General features: G+C 52.0%; 1 protein-coding gene, 1 long non-coding RNA gene and 1 pseudogene across 2 annotated transcripts; 1 reads left to right on the forward strand and 2 right to left on the reverse strand.

Moving 5' to 3' along the window:
• Positions 1–452: 452 nt before the first annotated feature.
• On the reverse strand, positions 453–15,906 carry LOC147359909 (liprin-alpha-1-like). The gene is made up of 6 exons (XM_086338125.1): positions 15,689–15,906; positions 12,258–12,389; positions 8,379–8,458; positions 5,563–5,776; positions 2,724–2,947; positions 453–934 (listed from the first exon to the last, which is right to left on the reverse strand). Exons 1-6 carry the CDS (start codon positions 15,812–15,814, stop codon positions 580–582), a joined length of 1,131 nt encoding a protein of 376 aa, XP_086194251.1. The 5' UTR covers positions 15,815–15,906; the 3' UTR covers positions 453–579.
• LOC147359910 (uncharacterized) lies at positions 10,259–11,997 on the forward strand (annotated as a pseudogene).
• A 227-nt stretch (positions 15,907–16,133) lies between the features above and the next one.
• Positions 16,134–19,515, reverse strand: LOC147359911 (uncharacterized). The gene is made up of 3 exons (XR_015141338.1): positions 17,968–19,515; positions 17,333–17,497; positions 16,134–16,231 (listed from the first exon to the last, which is right to left on the reverse strand). It is a non-coding gene; the product is annotated as an uncharacterized LOC147359911 (long non-coding RNA).
• Between the last annotated feature and the right edge of the window lie 457 nt (positions 19,516–19,972).

Below are 19,972 nucleotides of genomic sequence, written 5' to 3' on the forward strand. Positions count from 1 at the left end.
CAGTTACAAAGCAGAATCTTGTACACATGATTTCACGGGGTAAACAGCAATACACTCACAACACCTAAGCTAAACACGCAAGAAAGCTGGAACATGTGCTTTAGAGCCGCACACTCTGTCACCAAAAGCCCTAGGTCGTCATCCCAGTTTTAGACTCGGAAAAGTGAGGCAGCCCGACGTCTTCCCTGGGGCCCTGGGGCCCTGGGGCCCTGGGCTTTTAACCTGGTTTCATACACAGAGCTGGACTGAGCGCATGGCCAGGTCCATCAACAAGCAGACCAGTGTAGATTCTTGGTTTTGTTCCCACCGCATGCCCTGCACCCTGCAGCCAGACATCCCCAATGGAGAATATGCTGTACGGCTTTCCCATGCCATGAGAGCTCCCTATGGTTACTTTCATGAAGCTGTCTGCTCCCTGAGAACAGAAACTTCCCTGCAGCTGCTGTGCCCAGCACAGGCCAGGTGCAACGTTACAGAGGCAGGCTCTGGCTGAGTTCATGATGACGTGCTAAGTAGTGGTCCAAATATCAAGACTAATTTGTCACTGTGCCATTGTGGAATGATTAAAGACTAGGCAGTTTAAAAACTTTTAGACCTCTGAGCGTAGCAAATGTACCTGATTTTCTTCTGGGTATAAAGAGAAAAAACAAAAAACAAACAAAAAACAGCGTGCTGGGGGAGGGATGCGGCAGGGAGGAGGCAGACACATACCAGAGTCATGATGCCCAGCTCGTCTCCCTCCTGCGCCGGGCTGTGCCGCCTCCTTCTGGGCTTCGGCAGGGGTGGGCAGGAGCCAGCATGCGAGGAGGTGGGAAGCAGGTTGAGGGAGCTCACTGATTTAAAACGACGGAGGCTGCCTAAGCTCCCCCTGCCCTCCCTGCTCTCAGTCTCCTCGGCCCGCTGCTCCGTGTTCTCCTTCTCTTCTTCGATCAACCTAAAATGGAATAAAATACATCACCTGCCTTTGTCAGCAGAGGGACCTGTCTGGACAATAAATTTGGGCTGGCATTCTGTGTCATGATTAGCAAATTCCAGAAACAGTTGCTCAATGAACATCTCAGCCAAAAGGTTCTACGTTTCCTCTTTTGAATATTCTCAAACTTAGAATAACTTAGCATTGAGTCTTACAAACTGGCCCTGATCATTCATGCTTGATTTCACTTATTTACTCTAACATTCTGAAGGGGCCCTGGTGGCCACTCTCTTTCCTGTGAAGAGATACCTCAAGTTGACAACCCTTACCTCCCCTGCTCTCAGGGCAGAGATGCACGTCAGTGCCTCAAGTCTTTTCCACTGGGAATCAGGAACTCTGTATAATCAAAACAGCAATTCACAAACAAGCTGCAGTTTCTAAACACAAGTCTCCAGACCAGATGAAGTGCTGAGTTGATCTTTTTTTTTTTTTTTTAAGGTTGTATATATACAAATGCATCACTTTATGAAGTTCTCCACCAGCTTTGTGTGAGTTTCTGGATTCATGTCAATGTGCTGCATTAACCTAGAATTCACAGTTTCTGCTCTTCTCCCCTAATGTGTGGTGGATGTTTTTATATAGCAGTTTAAATACACGATTATGCAAATAAAATGATTTTCAGATTAAAATACAAGATTCTTACAGAAAGTAAACTCTCCAGCTTCACTTCTACTCATACATCTGGAAAGTTTTTCACTGTTGATAACAAGTTGATGGACAGAATTGACCATTTACATCAAGTCAACTTGTCGAATAAGGAAAAATCACTTTTACCTGACAACTTGCTGTAAAAATAAAAATATTAACCTATAACCGTTCCATACTTCCTGCAGGGACGCGGAAAGACCATCTTTCTGAGCTCATCTGTGCTCAAAGACGGCCCACAAAGCTGTCTGTCTTGGCGTCAAATGGGCAGGTGACACCACCTGCGTTTGCTGGTTGTCCTGTATACCCCCTGCCTTTCCCCCGGAGCATCCCGCTTGGCCGACAGGAACGGGCACCTCGGCCTGGGCTGACGTGGCAAGAACAGTCTGAGCAGCAGCTCTGCCTTGTCCTGTGCAGGGTCACCGGCCTGCAGCCACTCTGAATGTGGACTCGGGACACAGGCATAGCTGTGTGGGTGTGGCACCAGGCAGGCCTCGGGGCTCCCAGCCACCTGGCTGCACCCAGACCCAAGGCCCCCTGCTCACCACGAGGCAGGCCTTTGGATTCTATCCTGTTTTGAAAATTGTTATAACTGCCAAGACGGTGTCTAAAGAAAACATCTTAAATATACTGATGAGATGAGAAAAACTCAAACACATGTCCTTGGACCACTGTCTTACAACAAGCTAATCTTCACACTGCATTAAGTTAAAAAGGAAAATGCAGATCTGAGTGGGAATTTGCCAACCCCAAAACCCCAGCTTTCACCAGGTGGCTTTTCACCAGAACATGGGGGGCTCTGAGGGACACAGGAGGGTCCACGGGCCGCAGGGGACACCATCTCGGCACCTCACCCACCTTGGTGCTCAGAGCTGAGTGGGGATACACCACAACGCCTCCTGCCGCCCCCACAGAGTGCGGAAACCACACCATAGACAGAACGCCCCAGCTGACCGAGCTCTGTAATCAAGGGCCATCTCAAAACTGAAAATTCCTGAAGCAGACCTGAGGTCAGGTTTCTTACTATGGAACACTCAGACGTCCCTAGGAGAAGACAGCTCCTCAGAGAAACCGAGTTTCTGGTGCTGAGTTCAGGATCACCCACCGGATCTCTTCATTGATGATGTCCAGCTGCTCCTGCATCATCACGGTCAGAGTCTTGGCATTGGCCTGCCTGCTGGGCGACAGCTGAGTGGCTGAGCTGAAGAGGGTGACCCTGTCGCCCTCGTCGTCAGACACGCCCTCGTCACTCTCAAACGCCTGGGCCACGTCGGCCAGCATGCTGGCTTGCTGCGTGCGCTCGCAGTCCTGCTCCTTTCGGGTCTGCACCTGGGCACGAGAGGACCATGTCTCGTCAGCAACATTCAGGGCAGCTCAAGTCTATCAGGAACTGAACCCAATTTTACATGGAAGCCCTGACTCTGGATAAATGCGCCATGCTCATGAGACACTGCCATCTCTTAAGCGAACAGGACTCAAGAAACAGGCAGGGGGAGAATGCAGTTCCTTGATGGCCTGGTGACACTCAGGTCTCAGCGTGGACGGCAGGCAATCCTATGAGGTTATTCACAAGGGTGGGCTGATGGAGTCAGAGACAGAAACTGAAAATTACAAAAATACATCCATGCCTCCATCAGCCAGGCTGGAGCAAAATAAGAAAAAAGAACCTTTCAGCTCGGCAGCCCCTGGGTCCCTAATCAGTGGTCATCACTGGTACCAGTTCACCAGAGTGTGCCGTCCTCCCAGGCTCCCAGACCTCCGTTTCCCAGGCTGGTCTGAACACCCACAGAGAGGTGCAAGCAGGGGCAGCCAGGAGACGGGAGGGCCAGCCCCTCCGTGGCTCTCCTCTCGGGACACAGGCCCTTGGGCTGTTCTGGGGGATGGCTCCTCGCACTGCAAGGGTGGCTCTGTCATCAGAGACACATGGGATACTGCCAGCGGGGCCCCGTGCCGCCCTCCCGCTCTCACACCTCACACCCTTCTCTCGGAAAACGTCTCCCCTGCCACACTGTCACCCAGGTCCTGCCTTCTTTCCCAGACAGGACCTCAAAGGAACTGAGGGGCAGCCTCGAGGTGCTGGCTTGCTGGCTCCCTGCCCCTGTGTCCAGTGCCCTAGCCTCCTGTCTTCATCACGACCCCGCCCCAGGGCTGGGCTACCCCATTCGCTGGCTCCAGGACCGCCTGCCATCATTCCTCCTCTGCTCCAGTGAACCAGCTGCCTATGGGTTCACCGCCATCAGCCCGGTCGGCATGTCCTCTCCCTTCTCTCGCCTTCCAATCGCACAAGGGGAACCAGCAGATTCCTCCTCCAGGGCTCCCTGCAGCGCCCACTGCGGGTCTCTGAAAGCTTCTTGGGAGTGGCCTCTATGGTCGCCCTCCCTGCCAGGTCTCCACTTCTCTGCCAGCAGGCGGTGAGCCCCGCCCTGCAGGGCAATCCCCGGGGGCTCGAGGAACCCGTGTTACCAAGCCTCCTCCCTTCCTTGCCCTCCCCCACGCCACCCCCCCGCCCCCGCCCCCAGCATGTCTCTCCCTGGGCTCCAGGCCCTGCCTTCCCTTGCGGTTATTCCTCAGTCCCTTGTGCCCCTTCTCAACCTTGGAATGCAGGATGCCCCACAGCCCTACCCTTGCACCCCATCTCTGTCCACCGGCACCCGCCTGGTGACTTTACCATGCTCATGCCTTTAAATGCCATCTGTACGCCCACAACCCCAAGTCCACCCTGAGCTGAATGAGTTCTCTCCCGGATTCAGGCCGGAACACTCGGCTGTTCTCCTGACACGTCCCTGGAACACCCAATGGGCTCATCCACCTCAACAGGGCTGAGGCCCGGCTCTTAGCTCCCCGCCCCGGCAGCCCTCCTCACCTCAGGATATAGGCTCTGGCCTCGAACTGCTCAGGCCTGAGCCCAGGCTCCTCCCTGATGTGGCCCGCTCTCTCCCTTGTCCCCGCTGGTTGACATGACCCTTTTTCTATCTCCAAGTGGCTACTTCTCTTCCTGCCTCCGGGTCTCTGGTTCAAGGTCACCCTCCTGGTGTCACCTCACTGGCCACCCTGTTTACACACGATCGTCCCCTCCTCCTTGGACAACTCAGGCACTCTGGTCTCCTTTCCCTGCTCATTATTGTTCAACAGGCTGCGCGGGTTTAAAAAGGGGTCCACAAATTCTTCCATCCTCCTCCCTTCAAGAGGCAGAAGAGGCAACTCCTGCTCAGCCCCTGAGCGAGGCAGGACTTGGCAGCTCACTCTCACAAACAGAAGTGAAGGTGTGCGGCCTCGAGACCAGGGTGTGAAAGGCCCTGGGCTAAACCCCCCACTCTCGCTCTCAGAGGGTGTTCTGAGGAAAGCCAGGCCATGGGAAAGCCACACGGCAGGGACCTCGGCCTGTCCCCAGCAGCCAGGTGAGTTTGAAAGCCTGCCATCCAGCCTTGGGGGGCCTTCCCGTGTCTGTGCCCTCAGGAGGCCCTGAATCAGGCCTGCCTGCTACAATGCACAGGCACTGGGGACTGTGAGCTGCTCCCTGGGAAGTCACTAAGCTTTGCAATGATTCGTTACGTAGCAGTGGATAAAGGACACACATGGTTTCTAATTCACTGCTGGAGTCCTACTTCTGACCATGTCTGGCCCAAACTAACTGCTCACTGAATGTGGAAGCTCAAAACACAGACATGTATGAACAAATACATGGCATGAATGAGGTGAAAAGATAAAGGCACTTAAACTCCCAATGAGAATTCTTCTCACTATAAGCTGATGGATATGTGTATCCATTTACTCGTAGGACGATTTCAAAACTGCTAATTAGTACCATACTGGGCCTCACAGTAGGCCACAAATTATCAAAATTGGTTAAGGAAAAAAAGCTTGCCTTCAAAGTAAACTCTTAGCCAGAAAAAGGAAAATGGGGAGACGTAAAGCAATCTATCAGCGCTTTGTTCCAAACCCACCTCAGGACCACGGTGTGAGGGGGCAGGTGCCTCACAAGGTGCCCACCAGGGACGGGAAGGGGGCGGTGGGGTCCTTGCCTTGGATGGCTCATCGTGCAGCGCTGCCAGGCGGCCTTTCTGGGGGCACCGCAGCACCGCCCCGTTGCCCAAGGAGTCTGCCGGCCGGTCCGCCACAGGGAGCCTGAGGTCCGGGGCGCTGCCCAAGTGGGGTCGGCTGAAACACACGGGGAAGAAGAGTGCTGTTAGAAGAAAAGAGACTCACTCTGTCAGACGAGCCAGAGCCTGTCCATTTGGAAGATCGGCAATTTCACAGCAAAAGGGCCCCCGGGAGGGCACTGCCCTCCTGGCTCCAATAGCAACAGGCCACCCGCTGCTCTGCAGACACTCAGGGCTCATCCCCAGCAGCTGGAAAACTCCCGTATGTGGGGAAGGCAGTGCTGACGCGAGGGTTGGAGCTGACTAGGACAGAATAGGCTGTCTGGGGTTGGGGCGTCCAGGGTCCCCCTGGAGCCCACTCTCAGGTCCCAGGACGGGGCCTGCACCTGCTCTGCTTTCCCCTTGGCACCCCACCTCCCCTTCGGCCCACGCCTGCTCTGACCTCCCTCTCCCACGGGAAGTCCGTGGATCACAATGACCGGTCTGCCTGGAACACTGTCTGCACCGCTCTCATTGTTTTTAAAGGCGCCTCAGACAACCCGCAGCAGAAAAGCCTCAGACCCACAGCTTGGAGCTGAGCACCATTGGTGTCTCCCATTAAAGCAGAGGTGAGCATGTCACCAGAGTCTGGGCTGAACAAGGCCCAGCACAGATGCTCAGGCCCTGAGCACTAAGGCCTGGGCCTGCAGGTGCCAGGAGCTCACTCAGCAGGGGCCTGCTGGGAGGCAGGGCAGCCCCGCCTTGACTGTGAGCAGCCTGCACTGCAGGACCGCCCGGGCTCTGCTCAGTCTTGTCTCTGGGACGAGGGTGGTGCCTCCATGTGCAGGAGTCCCTAAACCCAGGAATCAGGGCCTTCCTCCGAGGACAGGACACCCCATACGTCTGCAGAGTGGACAGGGCCGACCACCAGCTCAGCCTGCTCGGGGTCACACGCTGCTCTGCTCGATGGTTTTGCGAACACTGTGCTGCACAGAAGATGGAAGTCTGGAATCTCCCGGAGCCACACCTGTCTTCCCTCCCATCTCCCCTCCCTCCTGACAGAACTGTTCCTTTCTCTGCTCCACTTCCACCCAAGGGCCTGGGGCTTGAGCACACTTGGGACTGAGTAGGGGGTACGACACAGTCCCGCTGTGGACTGAGGACCCTCAAGGGTCCTCTGAGGGCCACGGAGGCATCCGGGTTGGGTCGACCCCCAACCATCACCTCCCAGTCCCCTCGGGGCGTGCAGCCTCCATCTCTCTCCCCCTCCTCACCCGAAGCTCTTTCCTCTGGGAGAAGGTCTCAGAGACAAGGTGACCAATTCCTCTGGGAGGTCCCACCAAATACGCCGTGCCTGCCCTGCCTGTGAGCCAGTTTTCAGTCCCCACTCCCTCCCTCCTGAGGCAGCACAGTGCCCCCCACCTGGCCCACATTGCCCAAAAGCCCCACTCTGAGGCCCCACCTGTGCTGCTAAGTCACTGCTGTGACCCCTCCAGAGCTGCCTCCTGGAGACACCCCTCCAGAGCTGCCTCCTGGAGACACCCCTCCCTCGCACCAGCCACTGTGGCCCACTGTCTTCAGAGCACAGTGGCTCCTCCTGCCCCACGGCTGCTTCCTCTTCTTGTCTCTCACTCTCACTGACACACACGGGACTGGTGACCAGGCCCCAGGCTTCTCCGTCTGAAGCCCCCAATTGTGTCAGGCCTCCGTTTCTGGCACCAGGTCCCTCCTCGTTACCCAAAAACCCCCAAGAGGAGGAGGCTGTGTCCACCTCCTCTTCCTCCACTGTCTATGCAGTCCTCCTCACACTCACCTCGTCCACCCCGGGAGCAGGGGCTCCCCACCTCTGACAGCCCCAGCCCCTCACCCTGGAGGAGCTCTGCCACCAAGTCCGGCCACGTCCCCTCCTGTTCTACAGGGCACGTGCTCTCCTGGAACTCCACCCGCCATGGTTTCAGACACAGGACCAGTTTCTGGCTCTGCCTTTGTCTCAAATGACATCTCCTTTTCTCTAGAAGAAGGCTGGGTGGGGGCTGTGGACTGCGAGGATCCCCTAAGCACACAAACACAGAAATATGCGTATGGGCTCCAAACTGTCTCCTAAGTCAGGATTCAAGCAGTAGTCCATTTCCTACAGATGAATGAATGTCACCAGTAAGCACTTAATAACCTTTGCTAAAGTTTATCTCTCACTTGTGACCATTTTCCGTGAAGAAGACAAAGAAACATTTAAATACTTAATAAGAATTACCTCCCCTATAACAACGAGGAAGAAAAAATCAGGATGCTCAGTAATCTGCTTTCCTCATTCACAAGCCAGGTGATTCCTCCCACCGCAGTCAGAAGACTACAGGTCATTAACCTTCTGCGACTCTTCAGAAACATCAGTGTCACAGTCTGTCAGTCCCCTCAGATGAATACGCCCAAATATCAACTGGTCGGCCCCCTACTTCCAAACCTCTGCCTGTGGTTTTGAGTGTTGTCAATCCTGTGACGACCACTCCGTGGTACCACGTTTGACCCTAAGGAACGATGCTTGTCTCTTCCCTCTCGCTGGCCACGAAGCTACAGGCTCCTTGAGGTGCGACCATGAGCAACACCCAGTCATACTGTCCACACACCAGACAGGCCCTTGTCACACTCGACAGCGCTGAGGGGAGCTGCCCGGGGGAGCAGCCTACCTGTGGTGGAAGCGAGCCCCTCGCAGTCTCGTCTGGTCCACTTCGGCTCTCAGGGTTTCCAGGTTTAGAATCAGCTGGTCCTACGAAACAGCAAATGACACAGCCTGCACCGCTTGCTTTCTGGATGTAAAGTGACTTGCACCAAAATGTGCAGAACAGGTTACATCAGTAGGTATCAACTCCCAACATTGTAATTCTGAGAAAATGTTCTCTAAGAGTCCCTAGCAAATAGAAACACTCAGAACAATATTAACCCTTATAAACCATAATGAAGAGGAAGTTCCATCTCAGGTGTAGAAAAGGTTTCTCTGGAGGAAACATGGCAAGCCATTAACAACGATGAAGTCTGTAGAGAGAAGCTAGACTTCAGGCGGGGGTTTCGGGTCAGGGGGACACGACTCACTCTATTGCCCTCCCTCCTCTCACTGCTTTAAACTGTCTCCATGGAGCTCACCTGCATTCCTCACATTCATTCCTCTACAGCCCACTTCACTTGCTCATGGGGTAAAACAAGTCAAACGGGCCAAGTCTGTGAGTCACTCAACTCAACCTGGAAGCTCTGTGCTGTCGGCCACGGCAGTCACTCGCCTCCTGCAGCCCCTGAGCACGTGAGACAGACTGGTGCAAAGCCCGATGTGGAAATCACACAGAGGATTTCAAGACTCGTGGTGACAGAAGGACGTCGAGTAGCCCGTTGGTTTTTAGGAAATTTTAGATTGTGTAGGTGGCTCGTATTATCTTTCTGACGCACAGCACAGTCCACGTGAATGGCTCACGCTTTGTCTGAGCTTTTGGGTGATCCCTGAAAGGACTACTCAGAATTCTGAACCACACACAACAGCCACACACTCTAAATCCATCTATAATGCAAACACATTCAGTGTTCAAAACCAGAAGTGCTATACGTGTTATAGCAGTGGATTAGCCATAAGGAAAATGGAACTCGACTTCTGCTAAGCATCTGCTCAAACTCATGTCCACTGAGTTGGTGATGCCGTCCAACCATCTCATCCTCTGTCATCCACTCTCTTCCTGACTTCAATCTTTCCCAGCATCAGGGTCTTTTCCAATATGAAAATTCATATTAAAAAACTGGAAATAATTACCTCAAGCAATTTTTAAATGCAATAACAAAGTTGCCAAGTCTGTGTTTTATAAGATGAACATAAATTTCAAGGTTTAAAAAGCTGTTTTAGGACCTAATGTATTAAAAAAAAATGGAGAGAAGACAAAAGAATGATCTATTTGAGATTGGCTCTGTATGAGAAATTGCTGAGACTAATTGACGGGACGGGTCATGGGTATTTATTATACTACTCCATCCACTTTTGTGCATGTTTGCAATTCTCCATCGTAATACATTTAAAAAGTTTATTTTCTGTTAAAGCAGAGTCTTCTCCAGCAACACAATTCGAAAGCATCAATTCTTCAGTGCTCAGCCTTCTTTATGGTCCAACTCTCACACCCATACGGTACTACCGGAAAAACCATAGTTTTGAGTATATGGTTTGTCATATATGGTTTGAGTATATGGTTTGTCAGCAAAGTGATGTCTCTTACTTTTCAATATGCTGTCTATGTTTGTCATAGCTTTCCAAGGAGCAAGCATTTTTTAATCTCATGGCTGCAGTCACCGTCTGCAGTGATTTTTGAGCCCAAGGAAACAAAACCTGTCACAGCTTCCACAATAAGGCATCGGCATTCAAAGATTTTTAAAGCAAAACAAAAGTTGACTTTGAATTGTCTTAGTCTAGTCATAAACAGCATCCTGATCTCAACAGCCTCTGAGCAGCAGTTATGAAAGTAAGAAGTGCACCCCTGATCGGCAGATATTGAGCTCTCTGCCTAAGCGGGGAGGGCGCCTCACCGCAGGTCTCACGATGGGAGTCAGAACCACTGCCCCCTGGAAGTCCGCCTGTGAGGCTCTGCAGTCCAGGCCCAAGAACACAGGCATGGTGGGGACAGTACTGACACGTTAGGCTGGACCCGGGATCCCCACTCCATTTCCCGGATGGTCTGTATTGCCGTGTGGCCAACCTTTCCAGGAAACCTCTCTCAGGACTCGGTGATGCGAGCCTCCACCATCACCCTTTCCTGACGCGCCTTCTGTTGCAGGGCAACTGCGGTTCTCCTGTCTAGAGGCAGCCATCCTACACACACACCGTGTCTGGACCAGCGGTTTGGCATGTGGGACTCCAGCGCCACGTCCGAGGCAAGCAGGCTCCACACCTGGGTGCCATGCCTTCAGTTTCATGGGCCCCAGGCTGGCACCCCTAGGTTTGTGTGAGGGGCAGTTGGGAGGTCCACCTGTATCCCAAGCAGCTCCCCGGACTGGCTGGTCAGAGCAACAAGCAGCCTCTTTGAATGTGGGGAAGCCCTGGCTCCTACCCACTGCCTATGGGCGACCACCTCTGGCCCTGCTCCCAAGGAGGTGGGTGCCCGGATCAGCAGATGGGGCCACACAGGCACACACTCGATGCCAGAGACGGGAGTGGTGGAGAAAGGCAGTGCTGGCCCCCGCCCAAGCCACGTCTCCTGCCCAGACGCCGCCTCCCTGTCAGCACAGGCACCCGCTGCAGCTCCTTGTTCTTTGCCTCCAGTTGGGCCTCCATCTGGCGCAGCCTATCCTCGATGCTGCTGTGTCTCTCTCTCCTGCCTGTCGGCCAAGAACAGCGTCAGCTCCGCTCACAACAACCCTGTCCTGACAGCACGCAGGCTGTGATCGCAGGGGCGGCAAGCGGGCCATGCTCTGTGCGAACCACGGGCCCTGGGTTCGCCGGGGGCACGCCCGCATGCCTGCTCACACAGCCTGAGCGGCTTCGTGTGTGACACATGGCTCACGGAGGATGCTGGTGACCAGCTCGTGAGAGGAGACGTGCTCCCCGTGCCCCAGGCCCCACACCCACGGCCACTGCACTCCCTCCTCGGACTGCCTGTGGCGAGCCCGCGTGGGCAGCAGACAGCGGCAAACCCGAGGCACACGTTCTACCTTCCTAAGCTGGGAAGGAAGTTCGAACCGTTTAGCCTCCTGAGTGGTAGAGCTTCCGGAAGACAAAAGGTCGGACTACAAGGCCGACTGGGGATGGACAGCAGAGATGCCAGGGGAGAGGAGAAACCAAGCCTGGAGAGGAAGATCACAGGCAGAAGGGTGCCCCCTGGCGGCTGTTAGTGACCCTGCTCTGGGAGGGTCTGTGAGCTCGGACACCGGCGGCCTCCCGCGACCTGATGGCCCCTCGGGCGCTCACTGAGCTCCTGGCAAGGCTTCCGACAGCCGCGTCAGCACAGACCCGGCCCGACTCTCTATGTTCAGCCAGTGCACACCGGCAGCGCAGGGCAACACCTTTCCCGTCAGAAGGACAGGGTGGCTGGCTGACTGGCAATGGGGTCGGTGCCCCCAGCAGCGCCACATCCCAAGGACATGGCCTCTGGCCCGCGGGCTCCTGGGGACGGCGAGTGGGGAGTGGGGCCTCGGGTCTGCACGTGCCCTGCTGGGACTTCTTTAACAAGTGTATGGATAACAACTTAAAACTGTGTTCATTACAGAGCTATTTTGGCCATCTCTTAAACGAGAATGGGATTTTTCTAGGTCTCTATCCTGCTAGGCTTTGAGTGGCTGACTGAACTCTGAGTAGCAGTGACTCGGAGCTGAAGCGTCCTAGGCACACACACAACTCGGGACAAAACTGGAGGGAAATTAACGTAGGGATGACGCAGATGTGGGGCGTGCCTGACACTCAGGGAGCACTCCCATCTCAGACGGGCAGCACGACCCCCACGTCTGCGCTCCTGTGTGGACTGAGCAGCACGGGCAGGGGCGCGGTGGGAGAGCAGGGGAACAGGCCCTCCCTGTGCCCGCCCCCCAGGGACCCAGAGCAGCACCTTGGAGAGCGAGGCCACCCTCTGCGCCTGCTCCGCCTCCACCTCGGGCAGCGTCTCTGCCCTCCGCAGTCTCTGCTGCAGCTTCTCTACCAGCTCCAGGCGCTCCTGCAACTGGCGGTTCTTATCCTCTGTCTACAAAGGGAGAGCAGAGGATCAACACAGGCCGAGAGGTGTAGCCACTGTCGCTTTAAGTAAGCTGAGACAAAACCTAAATGCACGTGTCTAGTGGATTCATTCTGTTTCGGAAGCTCCCTCAGGGTAAATTTTCTCTCAGTGTTCCTGGGCTTGGTCTCAGTGAGCAGAACGCCTCCTGCCAGAGTATTTGCTTTTCCTAAACATTCCCCAAGGACATCTTAAAAAAAAAAAAAAAGTTCTTCTGTATTAAAGAAGATCTGTAGAATCTTATTCATTCTTATTGACAAGTTATGGGAAGAAGGGTTCACTACAGACCCTTCTTAAAATATCACCAGAATCATCATTTAGAGGGAACCCTACCGACCGCAGATGGCTATGGGCGTGTAAGCCAAAATATGGCTTTCATCTCCTCTGAAATACAGACCTGATATGAGCATGCCTGGTGAAATGCCAGTCAACTAGTATTTGTAAATGCACGATTATTCTTTTAACAGATCTTATTACTCTGAAAAACTTTCAATGTAGAACATTTAGACAGATTCTTTTTTAAAAAACAAAAAAAATTAAACTATCTATAAGCTCAGGTTCCTGAGAGGTTAGCATTTGTTTCTAAGCAGCTTTCTTACTTTTTCTGTGTGCATATTCCTCTATGTACGTACACAAACAATATGCTATGCTTTAAAACCCGCAGAAAACAATAGCATATGGTACACAGTATTTTCTGATCTGTCTTTTACAGCCATTATTTTGTATATCGTGATGCTTTTAATTAGCATTCCCCATCATACTTTTCAATGGCTTTCTAGTATTTTATTTTTGTGGTGGGACAATGATACACTTTGGCACACACCAGACTGACTCACTTTGTTTTGGAGAAGCCAGATTTGGTTTTCCTGGTTAAGTCCTGATTATCTGAGACCACTCGGGAACAGGAGCGAGTAAGGCTCACCACACCACAGGAAGTACAAACCCTAATCAGACCGGAGCTCTAACCCTGCCTTTTGTCACAGTGACCCCAGTTCCCAACAGGCAGCCAGCTGCCGTGAAGTTCCCTGCTGCTCTCTACTCTTTCGGTAACAACTCTAACAAGCCAGCAGATTCACCTTCAAGTAAAACAAAAGAGTCAGGAATGGAATTCCACAAAATGGTTAAACCAAGTCCCAAATAATTCAAACCTGCAAGTTGCAGTCACCTGCAATTTTTTAAAAATGTATTTCCTTCCAGTACAGCTAATTTACCATGATGTACATCCACACTTTTGAACACAGTATTTTAGGGTCATAAGAACTTTACACTGGGACTTGATTTCCAATGTGGGAGTCACATGAAAAGATCTTTACCTTCCTTCCTCAGTAATTCACTACTATAATGTCAGACACAGTTCATAAAAGCCATTACCTGTCGATGCCTAGAATCCTTATTTGCAATTTCATTTTCAAGTTTATTACTGATGTCGTCCTAAGTTTCAAATCAAACATAAAGTTAACGTCCTCAGAATAAAAGTCGTAGACATGGCAGTTTTCTCGGACGTGAGCAAAAATGCGCCTATCCCAAAGGTCACGTTTGCCACGATTGGCACCCATCTGTCTTAACGTTCTGTCCAGCCACTTGGTTTACCAAGCTTCTTTTCTACATAATAAACCCAAACAGCAAACGAAAAGTATACTAAACTACCCTGTTATTGCAAGAATTCCAGGAGGGAAGGTATCTGGCATGAAGTCAGGACCTCTGTCTGCTACACCATACAGGCGGGCTTGACCCAGAACAAGGAGGGACCTTCAACAGATCCAACGGGGAGCTCTGAGGCTTGTTTCCTCGAGTGAAAGTTGGAAAAATCTCATGCAATTTCCTCAGAATTCAAGTAGAATATTAACGAGTGGAAACAGAAGTCAAATTGTACACAACTGGGAGCAGCCTTCTCAAGCCTAGTTCTTCAAAAGCAGAGTTACACCACATGGATGAAACGCTCAAACCAGGACCAGAACTTGCTGCTGGTGCAACTCCTGTCCGCCACTTCAAAATCCACTTCAGGTCCCTCCCTGGTCACTAAGTAACCAATGTGGGCAAAGTCCTAACTTTAAAAGTGAAAGGTCTTGAAAATGCGTTTTCTAGAATTCTATACGTATTAAACTCTGCCACCTAATCTCCTGTTGCCAAAGAGTAGTGTGAATAGCTTATGCAAACCTGTGCAAATATTTCTGTTTTGAGTTCTCACACAGAATTACTCACACCAAGCTACTAAACAAGTACACGTGCTGTACCACATGTTGGAGGGGTTCTCTCTGAGACGGTCTCACGGGGGAGGGGTGGGCCGGGTGGGTGCTGTCTGTCTGTGCACAGAGGAGAGGCGAGGCTCACAGGAAGAGGCCTGAGTCCCCAGCACTCTCTGTTTTCACAGTGACCGCTAGGGAGTTTCTCATAAATCAGGACACCCACAGACATGACCGCCAGAGACATCACGATTCCACATGGTTACACAGCTCGGGCCTGAGGATCTGAGGGTGAGCAAACACCACTCGACTTGTCTGACCGCCGGTATCACTGTCACAATCCCTTCAAGGAGCGGAACCTCAGAAAACTCGAGAAGATGGCCAGGCAAGCTGCCTCAGCAGAGCCCACACAGCATGCTCCCATCTCTCCGAGAGAACAGGCTCCACAGGTGTCACCAGACTCGCCTGAGTGAATCAGAAGCAAATTTCAGCAGCATCAGGAACACATTCGACAGGCAGTAGCGGGGGGCGGGGATGAACTGGGAGACTCGGGTTGACATATATACAGCACTGATACTACACATAAAGTCAACGAGTGAGGACCTAGTGTACAGCACAGGGAAGTCTGCTCAGTGCTCTGTGGTGAAGCAAATGGGCAGGAAATCTAAAAGAGAGACAGATACGTAAATAGATAGATAGATAGATAGATGACTGATTCACTTTGCTGTACAGCAGAAATTGACACAGCAGTGTAAAGCAACTATACGCCAATAAATGAATGAACGGATGAATGAATTTTTAAAAAAGGAACACAGTGGGCCCTCTAGAACTTGTGGAAATGAGGAGTCCACACCCAGGGTGCGGCACAGCGTCAGGGCTGCCCTCATGTTGGTCCACTGCCAACGGACCGCCTGGACCAGGCCTCTTCTACCCCAGAGACCTCGACGCAGAGGCAGGGAGGCAGCCAGTTGTGGTCTCTCCAGTGCTCTGCTCTTACTCACGCAGCCATCCCAAGACTGAGATCCCCGGGAGAACAAGAAACCCACATTCCACCTCAGGACAACAGACACAGCTGCAGTCACTCACTTCGTGGACGTCCCGCTCAAGTTTTCTGTTCATGTCCTTGGACTTGAGGAGGTCCTTCCTGGCCGTGTCCAGGTCCTCCTCCAGATGTTTCACGTGGGCAGAGAGGGCTGCCAGGCGCTCCTCCATCTGGCTCTGCTCCCGCAACTGCCTCTCTATGATTTCCTGGAGCTCCAACTTCTTAACCACGTCTTCCTTGTGGCTTAGAGAGCCGTCGGAGGGTCTCTAAGGGGGAAAGGAAGCCTTACACAGCCTGGTTTTGGGAGGGAGGGAACACAGTACTTCCGGGCAATCTGTGAGGTCAAAACTGCCTTCTGCGCTCTGGGAGCTCACAGGACCCTCGTGGCCACTCAGACCTACATGGTGCATCGGTGAGAGGTCCCAAAAGCCCCGCACAGACTGGATGGTAAGACGAGAACCAGACAGAGAGCGAGACCAAGGACTTGCCTTTCCATTGGCGCTTGGCATGTTTTCTTGCTCATGATGTACATCAAGCACCCTGCCCGTTAGTATCTTTTCCTGGTTATTCTCCTCTGAAAGAATCATCTGCTAAAACCGAAAAAATTGAATCAGAGTAAAGAAATAAGTAAAGACAGCAAAACTCCACCTGGAAAACTCAACTCTAAACTGAAAACACAACATAAAAAGAAAATACATGGTGATGCTATCCATCCCGAATACCACCAGGTGATTAGAGTCAGAATTTGTCTTCTACTGGACAAAGGGGTACTTAAGAGATCCTGCAACTCTGAGCCACAAGTCTAGTTTACTAGTCATTAAAATAACCCTGGTGGGCGGGTCCTCAATCAGAAAGATAAATAACATCTGATGCCCACCACTACAGCCTTCATTCTTTTTTAAAATGAAAGATTCAAATGACAAACCCTTCATGGAAATTACACAAAGACTGATCAAACTTACCTCTTTATGTGTGGCACCTAATTCTTCTTCTAACAAACTACACCTTTCGAGTGCTACTCGTAATCACGCTCTCAACTCCAATAAAAGGGGCCGAGTCACTGTGTGTTGATGTGTGTATACACGTTAGTACACTTCTTAGTGTATACTCACCCTAATACATGGATACTGTCACAGAATACCTTGAATGTCTCTCATTGATCTTAACGTCAAGAGAATCTGCTTGTTAACAGCTTTAAATTCTAAGTTTGAGAGAACAAAATGTTCTCCTAAATTAACTGTTACCCAGTTTTTAACTGCAAATTGATATACAGAATATAATAAATCTTGAGACATTCATGCCAACTAATACTTTTTAACTGGGGGCTTCCCAGGTGGCTCAGTGGTAAAGAATCCGCCTGCCAATGCAAGAGGGCAGGTTCGATCCCTGGGTCAGGAAGATTCCCTGGAGTAGAAGATGGCCACCCACTCCAGTATTCATGACTGGGAAGCCCCATGAAGAGAGGAGCATGGTGGGCTACAGTCCACAGGGTTGCAAAGATTCAGACATGACTGAGCATGTATGCAGGCAACGCTTTTTAACCATATAAAACTCTGAATTCTTACAGAAAAAAAATGTATATACAAGAATTCAAGACACTCAAAAGTCAACTAGTTACATAAATATGTGCATCATCCGCCTAACAAGGCAGCAAGTGTACAAATCCAGGACGGCCGGATGGCTGGTACCTTCTCGTCCAGGTCCTTGTGGTGTTCAAAGAGCCATTTCAGCGCCCTGAGCACCTCCACCTCACTCCTCATGCCGGCTGGGGACTGCGCCTGCCGCTTGCCTGCTGTCATCCCGACGGGTGGAATATGTCGCGAAACCAGGCACTCCAGGTGCTCCAGCAGCAGCTGCAGGGCAGGGCCAAAGGAACACCTTCAACCTCATGCTCGAATTCCGGGCCGATAACTCCTCTCAGCCTCACGCTATAGCCGGAAACATGCTAAGGCACGTCGGAATCCTGCCAGTTCAGTCGAAAGTTAGAGTGGACTTCCCCAGGGGCCCAGTAGTTAAGACTCCACACTTCTTCAAGGATCATGGGTTTTAACCCCTGGTCAGGGAACTAAGATCCCACACAAAGTGTAGCATGGACAAAAATGTAAGTTAAGAGAACTCCCCCCTCATATGTACTAAAATTACATTAGCTCTCATCAGAAATTTGAAGCAAGGTATGAGAACCCAGAACTGATCCACCCTGGTCTGTTCAGTGGGAAGATGTGGAAAATGACTTGAAAATCAGACAAAGTTTAAAGACAGCACACGGAGGCCAGCGTTGACCCCCGCGGGGCAAATGTCAACACGTGAGAATCCCCCTACTGACCCTGATGTTGTTTCTTTCAGCTTTCAGCTGAGCGATTTCCTCTTTGGCTTTACAAAGCTGCTCCCTGTAGGTGTATCCTTCGGGAGTTGGAAATTCCTAGAAAACAGTTAAATGAGAAACTAAATGCAAACATAAAAAGAGAGTGAGACTGTGAAGACTGACCCTGTCAAGTCTCTCCAGGCTCCACACAAAGGATCTCCATGCCCCTCCAGAGAAGAGGGGTCCACTGACCCCAAGACCACACAGACCACCACAACTCAGACCGGCCTTCAGCCTCCACCTCGACCTGGCAGGCACGCGGCAGGAGAGAACCTGGAATCCAAGCCTGCCTTCTCAAGACCCAGGGACATTTGAGAAACTTTCCAAAACATAAACCTAACAACAAAGTGGATAAAGAGATTCTTAAACGACACACAGACCTGGAGCCACTGGGGAGAGTGAAGAAAAAAAGGAAGGTCTACAACGCCACGAGGTTTTGGAGTGTTCCTCTGGGAAAAAGGCGGATGGCACCTCAAAGCCATCTGTTAGCCTGACTCCACAGAAGCCACCCAGTCATTCAATCAACTTGTTAAAATGTTAAATTTATGTTATATGTACTTTACCACAATTTGCGTGCATGCGGGGCCGTCCATGTGGTGAACTTGCTCAAACTGAACCGCACGGAGTCTTTCGTTCTTCTATTTTTCTTTGCAGAAATTAAAAAAATCCTGGGCTACGTATCCCCTACTACATACTGAGTGTTCAGCACCCAGAACAGTGCCCAGCACTTGTAAGAGGCATGCAGTAGACATGTGTAGCTATGAGGGTGTATGTCATACACGTAAGCAGTAGGTACCTGTCATTAAAATACTGGACACACTGGTCTGTGCTTTGTAACATGGGAGACATTAACGGGCTTAGCCGTTCTGCTTCAAGGACTGACTCTCTAGCTCGATCCTCATGCCCCAGAGTTTCCTCCAGCCCGTATATCCTTTCTTTGCAAGAAGGGAGACATTAAGGGCCTTACCCTTTCTGCTTCAAGGACTGACTCTATAGCTCAGTCCATGTGCCCCAGTGACTTCTCCAGCCAGTGTTTCCCTTCTTGTGGGGCCCCCGCCCATCCTCCATGCAGCAACTGCACAACCTCTTACAAGGTAAACCTGCTGGGGTCGATCCTGCCCACTAAGGCCAGAATGCCCTGGCCGGCAGGGCCCACAACCATGCTAACAAAATGAAACACAACCCCAGTGCTTCGCCGGGTGAGGGCCAATCTGACGGGCCCAGCCCCCGGCTGCTCTCACCTCAGGCCGCTCTGCTTCCAGGACGTGGGCCGAGGCCAAGTCCTTCCTAGTCTTCGCCTTTGCCTTGGGGTTGCAGCGCTGGAATAACGCCCAAAGGCGGGCCCTTCTGCGACCCATCCTCGCAGATAGGGGCAGCCCCCCACTCGGGGGCAACCGCTGTTTCACGGTAGGATACCTCGGCTACCGAGCTATCGCCACCAATCTCACACTACGACCACCACTCTCACACACACTGCTCTCACACACCACTCTCACACACACTGTTCTCACACTACGACCACTGCTCTCACACTATGACCACCAAATGGCATGAAGGCTCCGCCTCCAGCACATCTCCCAGGAGCCCAGAACTGGAACCCACTCGGTCACAAGGGGCTCCGTGGCAACAGGGGGGCTGGGCTCAGGTCCACTGTCAAGGGTGCAGAGAGGGGGGAGGGGCTGCCAAAAAGACAACAATTGAGTGTGGAGTGCAGGAGAAGGCAGGTTGTGCCCACAGCTCAGGCCCCCTGTCAAACACGACCCTGCAAGGTACTGGGTCACAGTCGAACCAACCAGTATAAACTCCTTCAGAAACCACCACCCCTGGGAATGAGCACGTCTTCTAAGTGGGCTTCTGCCCCCTCTACCCCCCAAACAAGCCTCCAGTGAGGCTACTGAAAGGGCAACCCTGAACTCAAGGGCGTCCCCAGAACCCACTCAGCTGAGGAGGACTCACCACGCTAGCT

The sequence above is a fragment of the Bos grunniens genome, chromosome 14 (genome assembly GCF_055505025.1).
Source record: "Bos grunniens cultivar Pamir isolate PY7600 chromosome 14, Bosgru_T2T1.0, whole genome shotgun sequence".
NCBI classification, from domain to species: domain Eukaryota; kingdom Metazoa; phylum Chordata; class Mammalia; order Artiodactyla; family Bovidae; genus Bos; species Bos grunniens.

Excerpts from the sequence above, each read along its gene's own strand:
- LOC147359909 (XM_086338125.1), bottom strand. The coding sequence starts at position 15,814 with ATGGAGGAGCGCCTGGCAGCCCTCTCTGCCCACGTGAAACATCTGGAG. Across the intron at positions 8,459-12,257 it reads GGGTGGCCTCGCTCTCCAAG|GACCAGCTGATTCTAAACCT; the intron begins GTGCTGCTCTGG and ends GCTGTTTCGTAG. Across the intron at positions 5,777-8,378 it reads GGGGCTCGCTTCCACCACAG|CCGACCCCACTTGGGCAGCG; the intron begins GTAGGCTGCTCC and ends CGTGTGTTTCAG.